The 24,677-nt window shown below is 41.6% G+C and overlaps 1 protein-coding gene and 1 pseudogene across 1 annotated transcript; one reads left to right on the top strand and one right to left on the bottom strand.

Moving 5' to 3' along the window:
• The first annotated feature begins 647 nt into the window (after positions 1-647).
• LOC131236077 (anthocyanidin reductase ((2S)-flavan-3-ol-forming)-like) lies at positions 648-4,265 on the top strand. The gene is made up of 2 exons (XM_058233166.1): positions 648-813; positions 4,138-4,265. Exons 1-2 carry the CDS (start codon positions 648-650, stop codon positions 4,263-4,265), a joined length of 294 nt encoding a protein of 97 aa, XP_058089149.1.
• An 18,964-nt stretch (positions 4,266-23,229) lies between these two features.
• Positions 23,230-23,944, bottom strand: LOC131236074 (nascent polypeptide-associated complex subunit beta-like; annotated as a pseudogene).
• Positions 23,945-24,677: the final 733 nt, after the last annotated feature.

Below are 24,677 nucleotides of genomic sequence, written 5' to 3'. Positions count from 1 at the left end.
ATTGGTAAGACCCCTCCTCCCCCTGCCCCCCGACTTATATTTTCTTAACTTGAACACTTTCCGAATTCAAACCGGATTGGCATTTTCTGACCCAAACCCAACCCAAAGATCTTGGTAATCTGACCCAAGCAGGCTCAACCAGGTTTGGGCTGACTTGAACCCAAGTTGTAGCCTTACTGGCCTGTTTAGATGGGAGGAATCCTTGGTGCAATGATGATTTTCCAAATCCCAATACAAACATGGATTCCATTTATAGGGGTCTCATTAGGATAGAGAATAAAAATCTTAATACTCTTTTCACAATGGTCACTTGTATTTTATGAAATCCATGGCATGAGAAAGGTAGTTGATTGTTTGATGGAATCTATCATTTCTTCTTCTTCTTCTTCTTCTTCTTCTTCTTCTTCTTCTCTCTCTCTCTCTCTCTCTCTCTCTCTCTCTCTCTCCAAACAACACAAAAAATCACACAAAAAATCACATCAATGATAAAACATCTCTCTATCTTATTTACATGATTCTCCTAATACTCAAGCATGCCTTTCTCTTGCTCTTTTATTTGGCTTTCCATGTCTTTTAATAATTAACCATACTTGAAAATGAAAATATTCATATTCGATAAGTTAACAAAATCATGTAAAAATAAAACAATGCAGGGATACGCAGTCTCAAAAACCCTAGCGGAAAAGGCCGCATGGAAATTCGCTGAAGAAAACAGCCTCGATCTCATCACCATTATCCCTGGTGTCATCACTGGCTCATCCATAACTCCGGAGGTCCCAGGAAGTGTCGGCTTTGCTCTGTCTTTGCTCACAGGTGAGATTTACTACATGAAATATGTTATATGTCCGTACATGCATTGAAACCGGCAGAAACATTACAAGCTGTACGGTTGTGGCTTTTGTGTGGACAGAAATAATCACCTAGCATTCAAGCTATGTGGGGCGACATTGATGAATGAATGCCATCAAGCCGTCCATGTTAGGCTTAAATCCCAAAATCCAGCTTGATTCATAATCCAGGCGGGCCACTCCAACTCGCCACATTGGCAGGGGTACGTCCAACATAGAAACTTCCAAATGGAATGTGGGGTCCATTGTGTTGTATGCATATAGAGCTGTACGGGAGTCAAGCTTGGCACAACTCAACGCGGCTTGGTCACTAGCTCACCATAGCTCGAACTTGGCTTTGCTCGCTCCTCAAGCCTAACTGGCCAGCTTGGCTTGGTTCAGTCAGCGGCTCGAGCCAATGCAAGCCTGTGTGGCATTTTCTCAAACGCATGAAGTGCACTTTCAATTTCTCACAGTTTGGAAAACAACAACAGCAGTTTAAAGTATTTCATCAACAACTTTATATGCCGCATCAAAATCAAGATCCAATGATAGTTTTCTCATGTAATGTTTTTTTTTTTTTTCTTTTCTTTTATAGTGTTTTGTTTCATATCTATACCTTCCCCGCCACTGGCCGATCCCACGGAGAATGTATTCACCCAAAACAACACTTCATTGAGTCATTTCATCAAACACTTGGTTAGCAGCATCAACATCAAAATAACCGAGCCACTGAACTAGTTCGATCCGAGTTGAGGTTTCATCCGAGTCGATTTGAGCTCGGCCAAGCTTGAACTAGGCTCGAAAATTTTCGATCTCCAGAAGTCAGCTCGAACTTAGTCTCGAGTCCAAGTGAGCGAGTTAACCAAGGTAACTCGGTTCATGTATAGCTCTATATGCATGTCATCCAACCCAATCATCATGTTTGCCCCACCAGGATGAAGGGATATAGGGAAACTCAAGCATTTGAAGAACTTAAGGTAGGCCACAAAATAATCAGCATGATTGTACATTACGACTATAGTGGGTATTTTGATGAACAGCTTAGATCTTGCACATGTGCCCTGCTGAGGTTGGCTATGCATTCGTGTGGAATCAGCAAACCTCCACATGTGTGACAATCCCACGCATAGATAGGCGTAGGCCAGCCTCACTGGCCTGTACACGTCTCCACGAGTGCGAAGATGGCACCCGTGTGAATTCGAGGCATCCATCAGTCCACCAGATGATTGGCCTGATCTCATTTCTTTTACTAAGGCACGTACAACCTGGATGATTACCTGATGGACGGTTAGATGTCCCACCACATGCACATGCGAATGCACGTACAAGATCTGAGCCGTCCATTCATGGTTAACGGCTGGCTTTTGTAGGGAATGAATCAGCGATCAACTTTTTGAAAAGCTTGCCGCTGATGTCCGGATCGATCTCCCTTGTACACGTGGAGGACGTATGTAGGGCCCACATCTTTGTAGCGGAGAACGAATCGGCTTCTGGCCGTTACATATGCTGCCCTGCCAATACGTGTGTACCGGAACTTGCAAAATTCCTCTCAAAACGATATCCATCGTACAATGTCCTCACTGAGTGAGCCCTCTAATTTTCTTTCATTTTCTCTTCCAATCTATGTTTTAGAAACATCCATCAATCCACAATGAAAAGGGTCGTGGACCCCACCATAATGTATGTGTCTCATCTATGCCGTCCATCCATTTTTCCAGATAATTCTAAGGTATGAACCCAAAACTGAGGTAGATCAAAATCTCAGGTGGACCATACCATGGGAAAACAGTAGTGATTGAAGGTCTACCATTAAAAACTGGTTAGGGTCCATTGTAATGTTTATTTGACATTGAACCTGTAGACTAGGTTATACAACTCGGATGAAGATTTTATGAAAGCAAAAAACAAATATCAGCTTGATCCAAAACTTTTGTAGACCTGGGAAGTTTTTAATGGTGAGAGTTCAATCAATACTGTGTGGCCCACTTGAGATTTTGATCTATCTTAGTTTTGGGTTCATATTATAAAATTATCTAGAAAAATGGATGGACGGCATGGATGAGACACATGCATCATGTTGGGTCCACAGAGCACCGACAACTAGCCGTTGTCTAGTTGCAGGGGAGTAGCCCATCCGTTCCCAATCCACACCATGCAATACATGGCCCACTTATCGAATGTGCCATCAGCCGTCCAATGATTTCAACGACATTGCTGGCGCTACCTTTTTTGCAATGCCATCTCCATAGGGTGGCCCGTCTTTTGTAAGGTTTGGGTTTGCTACAAATGAACTATGATTGCCTGTGAACACAACTGCCGGAAGTTCCTGTGGTGGGTATCTAGGTGGGTCCACTGTGATGTTTCTGAAAAATCCACCCGGTCTGTGGATTCGGATTGGCTACTCCCCCTGCCACTAGCCCCGTGGCTGGCGGTCGGTGCTCTATGAGCCCCACCATGATGTATGTGTTTCATCCATGTTCGTTCATCCATTTTTACATATCATTTTATGTCTTTAACAAAAAATAAAATAAAATGAGAGGGATATAAATCTCAGGTGGACCACACCACAGGAAAACAATAGTGAGTGGATAGCCACAATTAAAATCCTTCTAAGGCCCACTGTACTATTTATTTGACATCCAATCTTTTGATTAGGTCATACGGACCTAGATGAAGGGGAAAAAAAAAAAAACAAAGATCAGCTTGATCCAAAACATTTATACCTCCAAAAAGTTTTCAATGGTCTACGTTTATTCAACACTGTTTCCTGTAATGTGGTCTACTTGATATTGAAATATACCTCATTTTTTGTCTCATGCCCTAAAATGATCTATAAAAATAGATGGACGGCATGGATGAAACACATACATCATGATGGGGCCCACAAAGCACCGACCATCAGCCATTGGCTTGTGGCAGTGTGCCAGTTTTGCCGCCTCATCTTAACACATGAGACCGAAAATGAGGCAGATCCAAAACTCAAGTATGCCGCTAGGCAGGAAACAGTGGATATTGAATACCCACCGTTGAAACATCTACCGGACATTTTTTTTGGTATAATATCCTAAAATGATGTGGATAAAGGGATGTACTAGGTGGATTTTTCACAAACATCAAGGTGGGCCCCACCTTGCTTCCCACCGCAGGAACTTCGGTGGTCGGGATTGCAATTCGCATCGCCTGCAAGTACCTTTATGTGATCATTTCTCCACATTTTGGATTCTTCGTTATCCTTGGATCGAGCTAGAATCCTCGACTGAAATGATTTTTAATCGTGTGATCTATTCCAGTTTTGGTGATTGTCCAGCGAATCTCAAGTCGATCTTCTCCTCAGAGAAGCTGATTAAAGCTGGATTTAGCTACAACTATAGGATGGAAGAGATGTACGATGAATCGGTGGAGTACTTGAGGGCCGTTGGATTGTTGGCCAATTGAGAGCTGTCTCTTCTTCCATGCTCCTGCAATCTACCCTTTGAAAACTGGTTTAAATAATATCTCTCACTTGATTATCTATAGTTGTAGTAGTAAGATATTATCTATCTTCCAACCAACGAATATATAATAATCTGCCGTAATCACTTGTATTGGTAAGATGATGTGTACCCCCGTAGGGCCCTGAAATTCTCACAACACACTTGCCGTTGCAACATGGTAGCCAGATCTAGGCCATTCATCAAGTAGTGTCCACAGATAACATACTTAAAAAATGAATTAGGCAGTATAGATACATGCAAATGAAGTATGTATGTTAGGCCCTGTTTGTTAAATCTGAAATCCGAAGTCGGAAAACTAATAGTGAATCTATAATAACTTATTTATTCACTAACATCCGAAATATTTGAAATATGTTAATTTGACACATTTACCTGTATGAAACAATTGTGATTGAATCACTACCTTTAAAAACTCTATAAATTTCACTGAAATGTTTATTTGTCATCCAACCTGTTGAAAAGGGCACAAACAGATAGATGAAGAGATGACACAAATATCAATATGATGCAAAGCTTTTGTGGCCCAAATTTTTTTTTTTAAATGGTCAATCACTATTGTTTCCTACACAAAGGTCCATCTAATATTTGAAACTAATTTATTTTATTGGATGATGCCGTAAAATAAGCTCTCAATATAGATGGACGGGACTGTATGGATGTAGTCCCATATATCACATCAGGCCCCACAGTCAGGGGCCCACTTGATGTATGTGACTGCATTCACGCCATCCATCCGTATCAGCTGTGGGCATGATACAAAACATAAAGCAGTTCCAAATTCCAGATAGACCATCGTACAGGAGACAGTACTGGTAGTTGACCACCCATCCTTGCTAAAGCCCAGTTGAGGGCATGATACAAAATATGAAGCAGCTCCAAATACAATAGTACAGGAGAACGGTGGGTTGACCATCCATCGTATTGAAAGCTCAGTTGAAGCCATGGTACAAAACATTAAGCAGATCCAAAATCCAGATTGATCATAGTACAGGAGACAGCATTGGTTGACCATCCATTCACATTGAAAGCTCAGTTTAGAACATGATCCAAAACATGAAACAATACCAAATTTGAAATCGACCATAAGAAACAATGGTGATTGACCATTAAAAACTTTCGTGGGCCACAAAGGCTTTGAATGAAGATGATATTTGCATTGTCTCTTCGTCCAAGTGTTTGTGACCTTATTAGCATGTTCGATGGCAACTAAGCACATTTCGGTGGAATCCATGAAGTTTTTACCAGTAGCATAAACTATCAATTGTGGCACAATTAGTTCAAATTCTTCTGAAGCAAGTGCTTTGGAATACAGATTTTTGCATTTGAGGAGGGTCTTGTAAACTTCTTTCCCAGCATAGGATGCATTATCCAATTGTTGTTGCACAAAGCTTAAATATTGACCCTCTTACGAGATATTTCTATGCCTATCCATAGCTTTGAGCTTACCAATACGGAAGTACAACATCGCCTTCAAAGTCGTTGCTTGCTGGCTGATTCAAAACACAATTGTTTCCTATGGTATGGTCCACCTAGGATTTGAGTAGAGCTGGGCAGAATCCGACCCGATCCGACGGATTCGACCCAATCCGATTCGAACCGAAGGCCAGGATTGAGTCGGATCGAGTAGGCCCACTCTGATCTGACTGTACATCGAGTCAAGTTCGGATCAGTGGCCAATCTGGACTGATCTGATCCGATTAAATCCGATCTAATCTGAAATGATCCATACAATGTTCATTCAACACTGTTTCCTATAATGTTGTCCACTTGAGATTGGGATATACCTCATTTTTAGTTTAATACCATAAAATGATCTAGAAAAATAGATGGATGGCATGGATGAAATAAATACATCATGGTAGGGTCCACAGAGCACCAAACCACTAGCCATTAGCTGGTGGTAGGGGGAGTAGCGACTCCTTAGGCCTGACATTAACAGTCTGACACCACACTGGTGTTGACGTGAAGCGGATGGGCAGTTGTACCATGCATGAGTATTGACATCAGCAAGTTCTGTGAGTCCCATCATGAGTTATGTGTTATATCCAAACAATCCATCCATTTGGCGGGCTCATCTTAAGGCTTGAGCCGAATAATATGACAGATCTAAAGATCAAGTGGACCACATTGCAAAAAGCAGTTGGGGTTGAACGTCTACCATTGAAACTCTTTTAGAGGTCACAGAAGTTTCAGATCAATATGAAATTTGTTTTTCCTATTTATCTATGTAATTGTGACCTTATTAACAGATTGGATGGAAAATAAACGTTATGGTGGACCCTATGAATTTTTTAAAGGTGAATATCATATTTTTTAAATTAAAAAAATATTAAAACAAATATTGGATCGAACCGTACCCAACCCGATCCGACTCAATTTCCCTGACTGAGTCAAACTTGGTTCGGGTCAGGCCAGCAATGCAACGGATCGGATCGAGTCAGAGGACCCGGACTCGATCCCGAATCGGATCGATTTCAGGTCAATGCATTGAAAATTTCGGACTGAATCGAGTTGGACCTAGTCCGACTCGACTTGATGCCCACATCTAGATTTGAATCGGCTTCATTCCTAGGGTCATGCCTTAAAATTAGTTTTCAAAATGGTTGGACGCTGTGAATTCAACTCACATACATCACTATGAGTCCCACCGTCAGGGTCCCATCAATGTCGGTGGTTCCCTAGTCTTGACTCTTACCTAATCCACTCCCGTGTAAAAAGGTACACCGATACGTGTAGACCCAAAATAAGAAGAGAGATTGATTGGTCTTGCACACCAGGCAACCTTTACGGTGTTGCCCAGGATAAAAACCATCCAGATATCACACACATGACATGTTGGCATGCGTGGTTTCTAGCCGCCTCGCCCCACACACAGTCTTACCCACGATATCAGGTCGGTCTTAAGGTTATCTACGCTTTACATTAAATGTGGATCGTTTAAATTTTTCTTTCAAAATGGTCCGTTGATTTCATGTGTACGGCTGGGCTAGCTGATAAGTGGACGATCCATATTTTTGTGTAAGGTTGGGCCAACTAATAACTAGTTAGTCCATGTCCCCATACTCGTCAGCTTGGCACATGTGTTGCGTGTGGATAGTGTGCCGATTAGGGCTGTACACAAACCGAGTTAACTCGATTAGCTTGCTCGACTCGATTCGAAAAAGCTTGATTCGACTTGGTTTGAAACCGAGTTTGAGCGGAGTTGAGCTGATTTTTTGAGGTCGAAGACACGACTCGACTCGGATCGAACCAGTTTGTTGACTCGGTTACTTTGATATTGATGTTGCTCACCTAAGTGTTTGATAAAATGACTCAACGAAGTATTGGCTAGTGGCAAGGAAGGTATGTATATGAAACAATTACCCATTTTTCCTTGATTTTGATGTTGCATACAAGGTGTTTAATGAAATACCTGTAAGTGGTTGCTGCTATTTTACATACAATAAGATATTGAAAGTGCACTCTATGTGTTTGTAAAATTGTGGCAGAGGCTCGATCTTGCCTCGAATTGGCCCGAGCTGCTGACCGAACCGAGCCGAGCTAGCTAGCCAGGCTCGAGGACTGAGCCGAGCTGAGTTCGAGCTGGGGTCATCTAGTGGCTGAGTCGAGTCAAGTTGTGCCAAGCTCGACTTGGTTCGACTTATGTACACCTTTAGTGTCGATGGGGCTAGCAAACGAAGAACTTATTGTATCTATGCAAGAAAGGAGAAATGACCATGTTCTAGGACGGTTAGGATCATCCGATGGGGCCTACCATATCAACGGTTTTGATGACCAAGAGTTGTTCCTACATATATGCACCGCATGGCAAAGGGGAGTGCATTTGGTGTGACCCGGCCTCACCCAACACGGTGCAGCCCTATGGGGCCCACAGTGATTTATATACTGTATATCCATTCCATCCATCTATTTTCCAGATCAATGCAGCTCTATGGGGCCCACAGTGATGTATATATTGTATATCATGTCGTCCTTCCGTTCTTCCGCGTCATTTTAAGTCACGATACCAAAAATGGGGTACATCCAAATCACAGTTGATCCATACCAAAGAAAACAATTTCCGTTGACTATTAAAAAGTTCCTGCAGGCCGTACAAGTTTTGGACCTATCTTTTATATATATATATATATATATATATATATATATATGGGGAATGGTTTTATGCAGTTGAGCTCATGGGAACTTTCCATGAGGTCAAGCTGGGTGGGGCCCCACCATGATGCATGTCAAACATCAACAGTGTGCATTTGATGGGTCCCCTTTAAATGATGGGATATCCCAAAAATCAGCTATATACAGAACTCAGGTGGGCCATACCCATCTAAAATCATGTGAAGACATGTCTAAAACATATAAAAGAACTTGGTGGGGCCCACCTAAAATTTGGATGCATTTGAAACATGGTCTTACCCCTCATCCAAGTGAGACACACATGATGGATGGGCTAGATTTGTGAACCACACCTCGTGATTATGAATGTTTTAATGGGAGGATAACCCTCTCAACTTTTATACATGGTGTGGCCCACAAAAGTCATCAATTGACTTGATTTTTAAGCTTGAGGCCCACCATGGAATGGTGCATCTTACTAATGGGGTAGATGTTCGACATACATTATGATGGGGCCCACACAGCTCGACCTCCTGGGAAGTTATCATGAGCTCGACCGCATAGAACTATATATATATATATATATATATATAGCTCAGCTATGCACCAGTTCACACATAAGATGGTCTGAATTACGTGCGAACCTCGTTATCAACCATTGAATAAGGTAGATGGTCTGAATGAGAAGACGCTCTTATGCGCGAGTTTGAAAGAGGGACTTTCCGTCTCTAGCACGCCTCTTCTCCCTATTTTCTAATTCTCCAAAGGATGCGGTGGAAGCCGTTCATATGAAGTTCTTCCGTTGGGATGGTAGGTGGGTCCTACCAAGATGTTGGTGATAAATTCATGTCGTCCATACATTTTTAAAATTAAATTTATCATATGAATTCAAAATTGAGGTAAATCAAAATCTCAAGTGGGCCACACAGTGTTAATTGAACCCTCACCATTAAAAACTTCCTAGGGCTACCAAAATTTTAGATCAAGCTGATATTTGTTTTTTGCCATCATCGTGGTTAGAGGTGGGCATCAGTCCGGATCGGAGCGGATTAGGTTCAACCCGATCAGATCCGATATGGCCATGGTTTGACCCGGACTCGATCAGATCTGGAATCAAATCCAGGTCACCTGACCCGAACAGATCCGATGCATAATTTGTCTGACCCGAACAGAGTCCAACTCGGTCAGAGAAACTGAGTCTGATCGAGTTAGGTATGATTCGGATCCGTATAAATTTAATTTAATTTTTCATATAATGTGGCCCACTTCAACCTTTAATATATGTTATTTTTTTTCTCAATGCCTTAATTGATATGTCAAAATGGATAAACGGCTTAGATAAAACATATACATCAAGGTGGGCCCCACATAGCTATACAAAAACTATCCATTACTATGCTTATGTTTTTACCGAACATGTATATTAACGTGCAGTGCACGAAAGAACTCTGACGTCGTTTTTTTATATATACAGTGGGTGAGGACTTGCTGTAATGAATTTAACAAGTTATGTGGGTCTTATCATGGGGTATGTGTTATATCTAAACCGTCCATCTATTTGGTAAGATTGTCATAAGGCTTATGATGAAAATATGACAGATCTAACTATCAAGTAGACCACATGAAATATTTAATGGTGAAAATCATTCGCTGTTGCTACTTGTGGTGTGGTCCACATGATCTTTGGATATTAATAATTTTTTAGATAATACCCTAAGATGATCTCTAAAAATATATGAACGGTATCGATATAATAAATACATCATTGTGGGGCCCATATACCTTTAATCTCCTTTGAACCGTTCGTACAACTCGGAGCTCGAGGAGCGTCAGTCCCGTCCTTGCACGGAAACGGATTGGCTACTCCCCCTGCCACGGTGCCACCGGCCATTGGCTGTTGGTCGCATCCATGCCTTCTATCTATTTTTATAGATCATTTTATGGAATTAAAAAAAAAAATGAGATATATCTAAATCTCAAGTGGATCACATTAAAGGAAACACTGTTAAATAAATGTTAACCATTAAAAACGTTTTGGGCTTAAAAGTTTTAGATCCAGCTGATATTTATTTTTTCCATCCATCTGGGTCTTTATGACCTAATCAACAGATTGGATGTCAAATAAACAAAAGAGTGGACCTTAGAAGGATTTTAAAATTTTAATGGTAGATATTCAATTATTATTGTTTTCTTGTTATGTGGTCCACCTAAGATTTACATACCTATCATATTTTTTTTTTAATGAATCCATAAAATATTCTGTAAAAATGTATGAACGGAATGGATGAAACACATACATCATGGTGAGGCCCACAAAGCACCGACTAGGGGAGCAACCAATCCGTCCCTCGCACACGGACTAGCCACCTAGCTTGAGGCTAGTGTAGCTGAGGTGTGGTAATACGGACTGATTTACGTCCGACGAAAGGATGGGTTTTCAACGGAAAAAATCATAAATGCTACTCGACCTTCGCACATGCCAATCGGGCACGTGTATGCAAGCAGATGGGCCTGATCATCATCTGATTCAAAGGCAAGGTTACAATCTACTATTTTTAGGCCTCGGGTCGGGTTTGATCGGTTCGGGCCGGATCCTTTCGGTTCGAGTATCCAGGTCGGATCTGTCCGGATCAACCTCTATCCGAACCTGACCCGAAATACTATCGGATCTGGGTTGACAGACTCGATCAGGCTGATCTAAGCCGTCGGTTCTGCTCGGAACGGTACCGAGTTGGGTCGGATCGGGTCGGATCCACCGGATCGAGTTCAAAATGCCCACCTCTAATCGTGGTCCATATATATGACCCCTCATGTGATTCACTTGAGTTTTGTATCCTCTTTATTTTTGGTCGCACCTCCTAAATTGATCTCTCAAAACGGACGGACAGAATGGATATCTCATATACATTGCAGTGGGCCCCACCCAGCATCTTTGCGCAAGAACTACTTGCAAAAGGCCTCTGTAGGAAATCCGCGCCCATGTAAAACGGTACACCGATGTGTAGACCCAAAATAAGAAGAGAGATTGATTAGTCTTGCGCACCAAGCAACCTTGGCGGTGTTGTCCCAGATATGAACCATCCTGATATCACACACATGACATGTCGGGACATGTCGGCACTTGTGGTATCTAGCCGCCTCGCCCCACACGCAGTCTTACCCACGGTATCAGGTTGGTCCACCTTTAAGGTTATCTACGCTTTACGTTAAATGTGGATCGTTTAAATTTTTCTTTCAAAACCATCCGTTGATTTCATGTAGAGCTGGGCCAGCTGATAAGTGGAAGATCCAGATTTTTGTGTAGGGCTGGGCCAACTGATAACTGGTTAGTCCATGTCCCCATACTTGTCAGCTTGGCACATGTGTTGCGTGTGGATAGTGTGCCGATGGGGCTACCAAACCAATAACTTATATCTATGCAAGAAAGTAGAGATGACCATGTTATAGGACGGTTAGGATCATCCGATGGGGCCTACCATATCAACGGTTTGGATGACCACGAGTAGTTCCTACAGATACGCACCACCGCATGGTAAAGGGGAGTGCATTTGGTGCGACCCTATGGGCCCACAGTGATGCATATATTGTATATCCATGCCGTCCATCCGTTTTCCAGATCAGTGTGATGTATATATTGTATATCCATTCCGTCCATCCATTTTCCAGAACAGTTAGCACTGTGGGGCCCACAGTGACGTATATATTGTATATCCATGCCGTCCATCCGTTTTTACAGATCATTTTAAGGTACGGTACCAAAAATGGGGCACTTCCTAATCTCAGTTGGACCGTACCAAATAAAACATTTCCATTGACTATTAAAAACTTTCTGCGGGCCGTACAACTTTTGGACCTAATACACGCACCTTTAAAAACGTATCATGGGTGTCTAATCGGACCGGTACATGTGATGCGGAATTGTATGAAACCATAAGGGACAAATTTTTACCCTGATCTAATATTCTGGTGGGCCATATCAAAGAGCAATACAAATCAAGGGAGGAAACTATTTTCATTTTTCATGGCCCACCAAAGTTTTGGATCAAATTAAAAATTGGATCCGAGGGGTTTCATGAGGTGTTTTCACGTGGACCGTTCAGATTTTAGAGTTACATCACTTATGATGAGTTCTCAAAAAAGTTTGCACAAGTCTGTGCTTTTATATATGTTATGGGCTTATCTTCACATGGTTTTAGATGGTATAGAACAAGTTCCTGGTACGGCTGATTTTTGGATATCTCATAATCTAAAGGGAACCCATCAAGTGCATCGGTGTAGATGTTCAACACACATCACGGTGGAGCCCACATAGATCGACTTCATGCGAATTTGCCATCAGGTCAATCTCATAGGACCATCTCTCTCTCTCTCTCTCTCTCTCTCTCTCTCTCTCTCTCTCTCTATATATATATATATATATATATATATATATATATATATATATATATATCCGTATGTTCCCCTGCGCACCAGTTCACATTGAACTCGTGCAAACGTTTTTGACAACCCATCATACATGATTTGGCTCTAAAATCTGAATGGTTCACCCGAAGAAGCACCTCATGAACACTACGGGCCCAAATTTTAATTTGATCCAAAACTCTAGTGAGCCATGGAAGATGAAAATCGTTTCCTCCCATGATTTTCATTTCTCTTTCTTATGGCCAACTAGAATTTAAGATCAAGGCAAAAAACTTTCCCTACAGTGTCATTGGATTTCACATCACATGGACCGTTCGGACTCCCATGACACGTGTGAAAAGGTGCACGCAAGTCACCATTAAAACCTTCCCTATGGCCATTGTAATACCGGCCGTCTTGTTTATTTGCCATCCTACTGGTGAGAAGGTCAAGAGGACATGGATGAAAGATATATATATATATATATATAGAGGCATGCTCACCTACGCACCTACACATGTGCGCACCTTTTCACACGAGTCATGGGTGTCGAATCCGAATGGTCCATAAGATGTGGAATCCCATGAAACCTCAGGTGGTGAATTTTCACCCTGATCTAAGATTTTGGTGGGCCATAGAAAAGAGAAATTCAAATCAAGGGGAGAAACTGTTTGCATTTTTCATGGCCTACTGAAGTTTTGGTTCAAAGTAAAAATTGGTACTAGGGGGTTTCACGAGGTTCTACTTCATGTGGACCGTTCAGATTTTGGAGACTCATCAGATATGATGAGTTCTCAAAAAAGTTTGTATGTAGTCCATACGAACTAGTTCGCAGGTGAGCGTTCCGCTATATATATATAGGAAAAGGTACTATGCGCTCGACCTCACGAGTTCGTCCCATGAGGTCGAGCTCTGTGGGCCCACCGTGATGCATTTCGAACATCTACCCCATCAGTCAGATGCACCATTCCATCGTGGGCCTAGGTCTCAAAAATCAAGTCAATCCGTGACTTGTGTGGGCCACACCACATACAGAAGTGGGGAGGGGCCGTACACCATTAAAACATTCATAATCATTTTTTGGGCCCACCGAGATGTGGTTTGCAAATCCAGCCCATCCATTATGTGTCCCACTTGGATGATGGTTCAGAGCAAGTTTTAGCAGCATTCAAATCTCAGGGGGGCCCCACCAAGTGCTTTTATATGTTTTAACGGTGTCTTCACATGATTTTAGATGGTATGGCCCACTTGAGTTCCGTATACGACTGATTTTTGGGATATCCTATAATTTAGAGGGGACCCATCAAATGCACGGTGTTGATGGTCGACACGCATCACGGTGGGGCCCACACAGCTCGACCTCACGGGATCTTATTGTGAGGTCGAGCGCATAGTACCTTTTCCCTATATATGTATATATATATATATATATATATATATATATATATATATATATATATATATATATATATATATATATGTATATAGAATAGGTTCTATACGAGTCAAGCTCATGAGCCCCACCATGATGTATGTCGAACATCAACACCATGTTTGATGGGTCCCCTTTAAATTATGGGATATCCCAAAAATCAGCTGTATCCAGAACTCCAGTGGACCATACCATCTAAAATCATGTGAAGACATACCTAAAACATATAAAAACACTTGGTGGGGCCCACATGAAATTTGGATGTGTCTGAAACTTGGTCTCATCCCTTATCCAAGTGGTACACACATAATGGATGGGCTGGATTTGTGAACCACATCTTGGTATGCCCAAAAAATGATTATAAATGTTTTAATGGAGGGTAACGCCTCTCAACTTTTGTATGTGGTGTGGCCCAGCAAGTCATGGATTAACTTGATTTTTAAGCCCTAGGCCCACTATGGAATGGTGCATTTGATTGATGGCGTAGATGTTTGACACCCATCATGATGAGGCCCACACAGCTTGAACTCAAATCGCATGGAACCTTTTCCACACACACACACACACACACACACATATAGTAATGGTCTCCTGCGAACCATACCGCAGGATACCTTGGTGCAGTCCAATTAGCACCGCAAGAGACCCTTGTATGGGCAAGCTGTTACTAAATTTGTGGCCCCACCATGATATATGTTTTGTATCCACACTGTCCATCCATCTAAAGAGATCATTTTAGGGTGAAATCCAAAGAATGAGTGACATCCAAAGCTCTAGTGGACCCCACTACAGAAAACAGTGGGGAGAGTGATGTCACCGTTAAAAACTTCTAAAGGCCATAGAAAGTTTTCGATCAAGCCTATATTTATATTTTCCCTTCTTTAATGTCTTTGTTAGCTTTTGAACAGGTTGGATTTTGAAAAAAAAAAAAAAAAAACATAATGGTGGCCCTTAGAAAGGTTTCAACGGTGGGCATCAATCTTTCTGCTGTTTTTTTTGTGGTGGGGTCCACTAAAACTTTGGATCTGCCTCATTCTCTGGCTCATGGCTTAAAATAATATCTCCAAATGGATGAACGTTGTGGATACAACCCACACATCATAGTGGGGTCCACAAAGCTTGGTGACATCACTTTCATAGAGTGAGGTCCGTGTTAGGAAGCGGTTTGCGTGGTGAGTAATTCACTATGCTTAGCGTACTGAGTAAACTCCGTGAGGTCCACCATGGTTTATTTATTTTATCCACTCCGTTCATACATTTTAACAGATAATTTTAATACTTAAACCAAAAAATGAGGTATATCCACTGTTCAAACGGACCACACCATAGGAAACAATTGAATTGAATGTCTACCATTGAAAAATACTTGGAGGGTCACAGGAGTTTTGGATCAAGCTTATATTTGGTTTTTCCCTTCATCCATGTCTGCATGATCTTATGAACAGGTTGGATGAAAAATAAACATCACTGTGGGGCCTAAAAAGGTTTCAATGGTGGAAATCAGTATACCCATTGTTTCCAATGGTATGATCCACTTGATCTTTGGATATACATCAATTTTGGGCTCAACCCCTTAAATTAGATGGAAAAATGGATGGACGGTCTAGATAGACTACATACATTCAACGTGGCCCAACTTTGTTTACTCAATACGATAAGAGCATCCTGAGTAACTCAGTATGCAATCTGATTTCTCGTATAGATCGGCGTGGCTAGTAGTCGGTGCTCTATGGGCTCCACTATGATGTATGTGTTTCATCCACTCCGTTCATCCATTTTTAAAGAAGAGAAAATATAAATATAATCTTGATCGAAAACTTTTTATGGCTTTTAGAAGTTTTTAACGGCGGTGTCACTCTCCCCACTGTTTTTCACTCATTCTTTGAATTTCACCCCAAAATGATCTCTCCATATGGATGAATGGCATGGATACAAAACATATATCATAGTGGGGCCACAAATTCAACATCAGCTAGCCAATGTGTGCCCATACAAGGGTCTCTTGCGGTGGGAATTGGAAAGGGGGGGGGGGGGGGGGGGGATGGTACTATACGCTCGACCGTATAGTACCTTCCCATAAGGTTGAGTGCTGGCACTATACTAGCAGTCGGATGGTGAAAGTTTCAAAAGAATGGTAAGATTTTATAGGGAGAAAGGTCAGATTTTATAGGGAGAGTGGAGAAACAAAACCGGAGTCCACCTCTCTCTCTCTCTCTTATATTTCCTACCGAAGCCTCCTACATGAAGGTCTACCCTACAAACCTTGGTTGGAGCCTACCGTGGGGTTTTTTGAGAAATCCACCCCGTCCATCCATTTTTCCATATCATTTAAGGGGTTGAGCCTAAAATTGAACCAAATCCAAATCTCAAGTTGATCATATCACAAGAAACAGTGGGAATAATAATTTCAACCATTGAAGCCTTGCTAGGCCCCACAGTAATGTAAGTGTTTTATCCACGCCGTTCATTATTTTTCTCATGTCATTTTAAGATATGATCCAAAAAATGAGTTAGGTCAAGGGATCAAGTGGATCACAAGTTGGGGATTGAACGTCCACCATTAAAAACTTCTTGAGAGATGGAGAAGTTTTTAATCAATCTGATATTTGTGTTTTCACTTCATCCACGTTTACATGACCTTTTGAATAGGTTGGATGGTAAAAAAAAAAAATTCACGGCGGCCCTTAGAAAGGTTTTAGCGGTGGGTGTCATTAGCACTGCAGCTTCCTTTGGTGTGGTCCACTGGAGCTATGGACCTGCTTCATTTTTAGTATCATACCTTAAAATGTTCCGAGAAAAGTAACAAACGATGTGGATAAAATACATATCACATTGTGCCCCACCGAGCCCTGCCCGGACGGATTACCGTCTGGGCGAGGAAGGACGCAATCCGCGTTCTCTTTCTTCTGAAATCGGATTGTGTACTGAGTTACTCAAGTCAGCTCTTACCATACTGAGTAAACTTTGTTGGATCTACTATGAATACATGTGATTTATCCACTCCGTCCATCCATTTTTAAAGATCATTTTAGGCGTTGAGACCAAAATTCAAGTATATCCACTCCTCAAATGGACCATACCACATAAAACAGTTGAAGTATTGATTTCCACAGTTGAAACCTTTCTAAGGCATGCACTGATGTTTATTTTTAATCAAACCTGTTCATAAGATCAAAAAAAAAAAAAAAATGGATGAAGGGAAAGAAACAGATATAAGATTGATCTAAACCTTCCGTGGCCCGCAAGAACTTTTCAACGGTAAAAGTTCAATTCACACTGTTTAGGTTGGTGTGGTTCACTTGATCTTTTTATAGACTTTGTTTTTAAGCTAAAGCCCTAAAATTATCTGGTAAAATGTATGAATGGGTTGGATAAAATGCATGAATGAAGGTGGGCCCCGCAATGTTTGTTCACTACGCTTAGGGTACGAGACAGTACGCAATCAGCTTCCCTTTCTTTTGCATTAGTGCGGTACGGGCGGAAACGGTGCCACTAGCCCATTGGTGGTGGTTGGTGCTCTATGGGCCTCACCATGATGTATGTGTTTCATCTATGTCATTCATCCATTTTTACATATCATTTTATGGCTTTATCTCAAAAATGAAAGGGATATAAATCTCGGGTGGACCACACTACAGGAAAACAATAGTGATTGGATATCCACCATTAAAATCCTCCTAAGACCCACTGTAGTGTTTATTTGACATCCAATTTGTTCATTAGGTCATACAGACATAGATGAAGTGAAAAAACAAATATCATCTTGATCTAAAACTTTTTTGGCTCCCAAAACATTTTTAATGGTCGACGTTCATTCAACATTGTTTCCTGTAATGTGGTCCACTTGAGATTGGGATATATCTTAGTTTTGGCCTCATAACCAAAAATGATCTAAAAAATAGATGGACGGCATGGATGAAATACATGCATCATTGTGGAGCCCACAGAGCACCTACCACCCGCCATTAGTTGGTGGAAGGAGAGTAGCAAATCCGTTTCCAGAACGGCCGTGTTTGCCAGGAAGCAAATTGTGGGGCGAGTAACTCGCTATGCATAGTGTACTGAGTAAACTTTACGAGGTCCACCATGATTTATATATCTGATCCGCTCTATCCATCCATTTTTCCATATAATGTTAGGGCCTGAGCCCAAAAATTAATCATATAGAATGTTCAAATGGACCACACCACATGAAACAATTGAATTGAATGTCTACGGTTGAAAAATTCTCTGGGGCCATGGAAGTTTTGGATCAAGCTTATATTTGTTTTCTCTCTTCATCCATGTCCGTATGATCTTATGAACAGATTGGATCACAAATAAACATCACTGTGAGGCCTAACAAGATTTTAATGGTTGAAATCATTATTCTCAATGTTTTCTGTGATATGATCAACTTGGGACTTGGATTTGGTTGAATTTTAGGCTAACCCCTTACATGATATGGAAAAACGGATGAAAGGGGTGAATTTCTTAAAATATCCCACAATAGGGCCTACCTAGATTTTTAGAGCATTACCTTCGTGCTAAAGCTTTCCCAAGAAATACAGGGAGTTAGGATTTTAATAACCGGTTTCTTCAATTTTGTTTCTTCACTAGTCCTGTAAAATCTCACCGTGCTTTTTAAGCTTTCACTATCAGACCACTAGCATAGTGGTGCACTCGACCTTCTGGGAAGGTATTATGCGGTCAGCGTATAGTACCTATATATATATATATATATATATATATCTTTCATCCGTCTTTCTGACCTTCTCAGATTTCACCAGGTAGGATGGCAAATAAACAGTACGGTGGGCATTACGATGGCTACGAGGAAATTTTTAATGGGTGAACGTTCAATCACCACCTTTTTCAATTGCATGGTCCACCTGAGATTTGGATCTGCTCCCGCTTTGGGTTCTGTCTTTGAATGATTGGAAAAACGAATAGACGGCATGGATAAACAATACATACATCAAGGTGGGCCCCACGGTCAGGGCCGCACCGTGTACTGAGGCCGGGATCGCATCTAATTCGGTCCTATGGTAAAGTTGCGGTGTACGTGGAAAGGGTACACGTGCGCGCTGCAAACCACTAATTAAAAATGGTGGAAGACAGCTATAATGGTACCCCACCATTTTGAAAAAACTGGTGACGCCTCTTCCGCACATCCAACTCTCATCTACTGTTATCCAGACCATCCAAATTGTGGGCCATTTTGTAAAAGGATCACAACTTTAAAATCAACATTGATCATGCAAACCAACCATCTATAAATGGATGGATGGATGGCTAGTTAGTGGTCCAGAATTCCAAGGACAAAGCAAATGTTAGTATATTCTTCTAGCCGTACTTTTTTTCTACTCTTCATCCACAGCTAGAGCGATTTGGACGGTGTGGATTTTTGTAAAAATAAGTAAATAAATAAATAAATAATAAAAAATTTCTACCTACGACTGAAAATTCACCATCAATTTTAAATGGTGGTGAACTAGCATAATAATCTTCAATAACGATGTATACTTAATCCAAGGGCAGACCAGGAGCGTCGGTGTATGGTGACGGCTCTCATCTTCGTTAGAGGAAGGATAGAAATGGCAACGGCTAGGATGGAAAGGAAGATGGCATGCGTAACTGGAGCCACTGGATATGTGGGGTCCATGCTCGTTAAAAGCTTGTTAGAGAAAGGGTACGCCGTCAACGCCACTGTCAGAGACCCAGGTTCGTCCACCCTCGCATTCTTTCTTACTCATCTCATCATTATTCTAAAACTCGGTGAGTCAACTCAAAACTCGGCCGATTCAACCCGACTCAAAACTCAAATGAGTCAAATCGACTTGGTTATATCTCCAGCTGATTCAACTGGACTCGGTGAACTTTGGAGCCGATTCTTTCGAAAACTCGAACATACAGCTTGACTTTGTTAGAAGAATTCGTCGAGTCAGTGAATATCGTTGCTCCTCTGGCATCCCCTAGCCGAGCTGTCCTCGCGTGCACAAACAAATAGATTAGCTCCTTCATTCTCTTGTTGTGCTAGCTGGCCTGGGCGAGTGAGGTAGGGTTAGATTAGAGAGAGGGGGACTGCGAACATCCTTCCCACTCAACAAGGCTCATCTAGTGAGCCTGAAAACTCGGTTGACTCAATACAACTCGGGAAGACTTGGGGCAGAATCGTTGAGAGTTGAGAGTCTTTGAGTTTACCTGACTTGGCTAGACATACAAGTCAAATTCAAAAACCATGGATTGTTGTAGTGATCTTATAACAGGTGAAATAGGTTTGGAAGTCACCGTTAAATTGAAAAATCATACCCTAATTTCAGTCACTTTTACTACTTTTAAAGAGAAATCACTAAGATCATGTTTGATATGAGGTTGAAGTTGTAAGTGGGGTGACTTGTGTATTTTCACTTCCTTGGTGGGTGGAAAATCATGATCTAATCCACTCATTACAATATTGGAAGTCGTGATTGTTAGAACACTATAAGGTGGGCCTTATTGATCAACGGTCTGGATTGTCTTGTCAATTGGACTATGTGATTTGGTAAACTAGTAGGCCCTATTTCAATGTGATCCGTTGTGCAATCTATCGGCGCAGGTGTGCGTATTAGGGCTGGAATGCTATGCCTGTTTTATGCAGATAACAGTTTGAGTAGTATTGGGATTGTGAAAGTGTGGAGCTGGGTGAAGAGAGTTGTGGTGGATTTCAAACTCTCTTCACCTCAACTACTATATAACAGAGTTGGGTCCCCGATCCTACACCACGACAGAACTTCGGATGCAGCAAATTTGAAATCAACGGAGATGTTCTAGACGGGATTTGAAGGAAAGAGATCGGTCGTTCCGGTTATGTTGAGGCTGAACATGTACACGGCCATCTGAATAGGGATTTTTTACCCCTTTGAATCCCTAGCCATGTAACCATCTCTTTCTCTCCCTCAATCCCTACCAGCAGGCATTCCCCATGCAGCCCTCTCTCTCCCTCAATCCCTACCACCAACCACGTCCGCGTGCAGCCCTCTCTCTCCCTCAATCCCTACCACCAGACACGTTTGCCTCCACCTCTTTCTCTCTCTCCTTCTCTCCCTCAATCGGTACCCCCAGCCGCGATCGCCTCCACCTCTCTCTCCCTCATTCGCTACCACCACGTTGTACAGCCTTAGATTGAGCGTTACAGGTAAGGCCTATGTTTTTTGGTATTTTCTTCGTCGAGTTGTGTGGGCCCATCATGATGCGTATCGAACATCTACCCCATCAATCAGATGCACCATTCCACGGTGCGCCTAGGGCTTAAAAATCAAGTCAATTCGTTACTTGTGTGGGCCACACCACACACAAAAGTTGAGAGGGGTTTCCCTCCATTAAAACATTCATAATCATATGTTAGGCCCACTGAGATGTGGTTCACAAATTCAGCCCATCCATTATGTGTGTCCCACTTAAATGAGGGGCTAGACCAAGTTTCAGACGCATCCAAATTTCAGGTGGGCACCACCAAGTGCCTTTATATGTTTTAGGCATGTCTTCACATGGTTTTAGATGGTATGGCCCACCTGAGTACCATATACGACTGATTTTTGGGATATCCCATAGTTTAAAGGGGACCCATCAAGTGCACAGTGTTGATGTTCGACATACATCATGGTGGGGCCCACAAGCTTGACCTCATAGATCCTTTTCTATATATATATATATATATATATAGAGAGAGAGAGAGAGAGAGAGAGGGAAATGGTACTATGCAGGATTTTTTTATTTATTTTATTAATTTATTATTATTATTTTTGCATTGGGAGCCCAGGTGAGGTTCAACGTGATGTTTATGATAAATTCATTCCATTCATCTATTTTACGAGATCATTTTAGGACATACTACGAAAAAAAAAAAAACAAGAGATAGATTTAAGACTCAAATGGGCCGTGCAAGAGAAAACATTGGGGATTGAACAACCACCCCTGGAACATTCCCCTAGTGTATTTATTATATATCCACACTGCCCGTTTATTTTTATATATCATTTTAGGGTATGAATCGGAAACTAAAATAGATCCAATTCTCAGGTAGACCATATCATAGGAAACTATAGTGATTGATAATTAATGGCTCACATAAGTTTTAATCAAGCCGATATTTGTTTTTCTCGCTTCATCCAAGTTTATATGACCTTATCAACGGGTTGGATGAAAAACCAAAAAAAAAAAACATTATGTAAACATTATTTTGGGCCCAGGAAGTTTTTAATAGTAAAGCATTCAATCACCATTGTTTTCGATAGTATGGTCCACTTGACACAATCACCGACCTTGGTAGTGTGTCACCGTTACCAAGTTTTGTGGGCCATACCATGATGTAAATGTTAAATCCACACCGACCATTCATTTGGCAAGATAATTTTAGACATTAGCCATAAAATTAGATACATTCAAATCTAAAGTGGACCACAACATAGAAAGCAGTGGGGATTGAATGCTTATCATTGAGATTTTTTTGGGGCCCAGAAAATATTTGTTATACCCCTTTGTATAGATATGTGTCACATTATTAACATGTTGGATGGAAAAAAAAAAAAAAAAACATCATGATGGGCATCAGCGTCCCCACTACTTTCTATGGTGTGGTTCATTTAAGCTGTGGATCTACTTAAGGTTTTGGGCAGGTTTTGTAAAATGATTATTCCAAATGAATAAATGGTACAGATACAACATACGCATCTTGGTGGAGCTCACGGAACCTAATGATGGAATTATCCATTTTGCCTTTTCTAAAGCTGGAACGGTGGATTATAAGACACGTCTCGACCTTATGTTAATGCTAGGGAAATGGTACTATACGGTCGAGCGTAGGGGTGCACATCGAACCATTGGATCCATGTAACGGGACTGAAACCGTTAGATCGGTCCAGTTTGGTCCGTTTCTAGGATGCTAACGGTCCGGTTCCGGTTCTAAAATTCTCAAAACTGTTGATTACGGATCGATTCCGGTTTAGGGCCCTGTAGAACCAATCCAAACCGTTGAACCGAATCGTAGATGCGAACCGTTGAACCGAACCGTAGAAACTCTACCATGGTTTCTAACAACACCAAAATACCTGCCTTTTTTCTTCAGTATTTCGAGTAGCAGTAATAAAAACTTAACAAGGTAGGTAAAAATGAAAAACAAAAACTCCCTTGAAAACTCTTTAGAAGCTTTGCCATCATCTGTGGCTGCTTCAAATGTCTCTTCAGGTACAAGCTCTGGCACATCATCATCATCATCTGCCTCTGTGGGGACGACACCTCGTGCCTGCTTCTGGAACTGCTCGGCAAGCTTCCTCAGATTATCCAAGTTGTCAGGCCCTAATTGATTGATTATCCCAGGTAGTAGATCCTGAAGCTTTTTCGTCTGAGGAGATCCGCTAACCACCCATGTATTGGTAGCGATTGAGGCTTGCACTTTTGGGTTCTGAAATTGAATAACAACATCATCCTTGAAGATATTGACTTCCTCAATGGCTGGGATTGCATTCACCCATATTCACTTCAGGGTGCTTTGAAGCCTTTTGTCATTTGTTGTTGTGGTCTTTTGAACATCCTTCTTCTTTCTTCGCATGCTCCCCTTTCCACCAGTGCGAATGGCACCAGCCATTTTCATGAGCTTCTCCCAATTCATCTTTATAGGGGGGTTTTTTGTGAATAGAAGACGCCGCAACAACGTAAGAGCTCGCACATGCCCTGAGATTTTATCTTATTGAATTTCCAAAAAATAAATGAAAAATCAGCTGATCTTGTTCTTTCCGATCTCTGATTCTTCTGAATGCCCCCTTTTCAAAACCCTAGATAAAAGCTAGCCCAGAACCATGGAACTGATCCAGAACCAAACCGTTTTTCACGGTCCGGTTCCAGTTCGGTTCTAGGGTGCTAACGGTCTGGTTCCGGTTCCAAAAACTGTAGAACCGTCAGGAACGGTTCGGTTCTAGTTTCACCGTAGAACCGGACCAAACCGACCCGTGTGCACCCCTAGTCGAGCGTATGCAAGGCTATTGTGAGGTCGAGTTATGTCTCCTCGTCAGCCGTCGGATAACATATTTAAAAATATATGGTGTAAATGCCCATTGTAATCAAGTTGCTAAACCGGAAAAACCGGCAAAACCAGCTGTAACCAATTGAAAAGAGTTGTGTACGACTCTACCATCCTCTTTAATTTTGCTAGCATCTAAGTTCCTGGGCTACGAGCCCAAAAACGAAGCAGATCCAAAGCTCAACAATAGAAAGCAATGGAAATTGAAAGCCAAGCATTGAAAACTTCTTAGTGGCGTAAAAGTTTTGGATCAAGATGATATTTTTTTTCTCCATTCATCCAGGTTTGTGTGACCTTATGAACAGGTTGGATTGTGAACAAAAATCATGGTATGCCTTAGGAAGGTTTCAACTGGGCATGTCATTGTCCCACTA

This window comes from Magnolia sinica, unplaced genomic scaffold (genome assembly GCF_029962835.1).
Source record: "Magnolia sinica isolate HGM2019 unplaced genomic scaffold, MsV1 ctg198, whole genome shotgun sequence".
NCBI classification, from domain to species: Eukaryota; Viridiplantae; Streptophyta; class Magnoliopsida; order Magnoliales; family Magnoliaceae; genus Magnolia; species Magnolia sinica.
The sequence above is the reverse complement of the archived record's forward strand: the minus strand, read 5'-3'. Positions and strand labels throughout refer to the sequence as shown.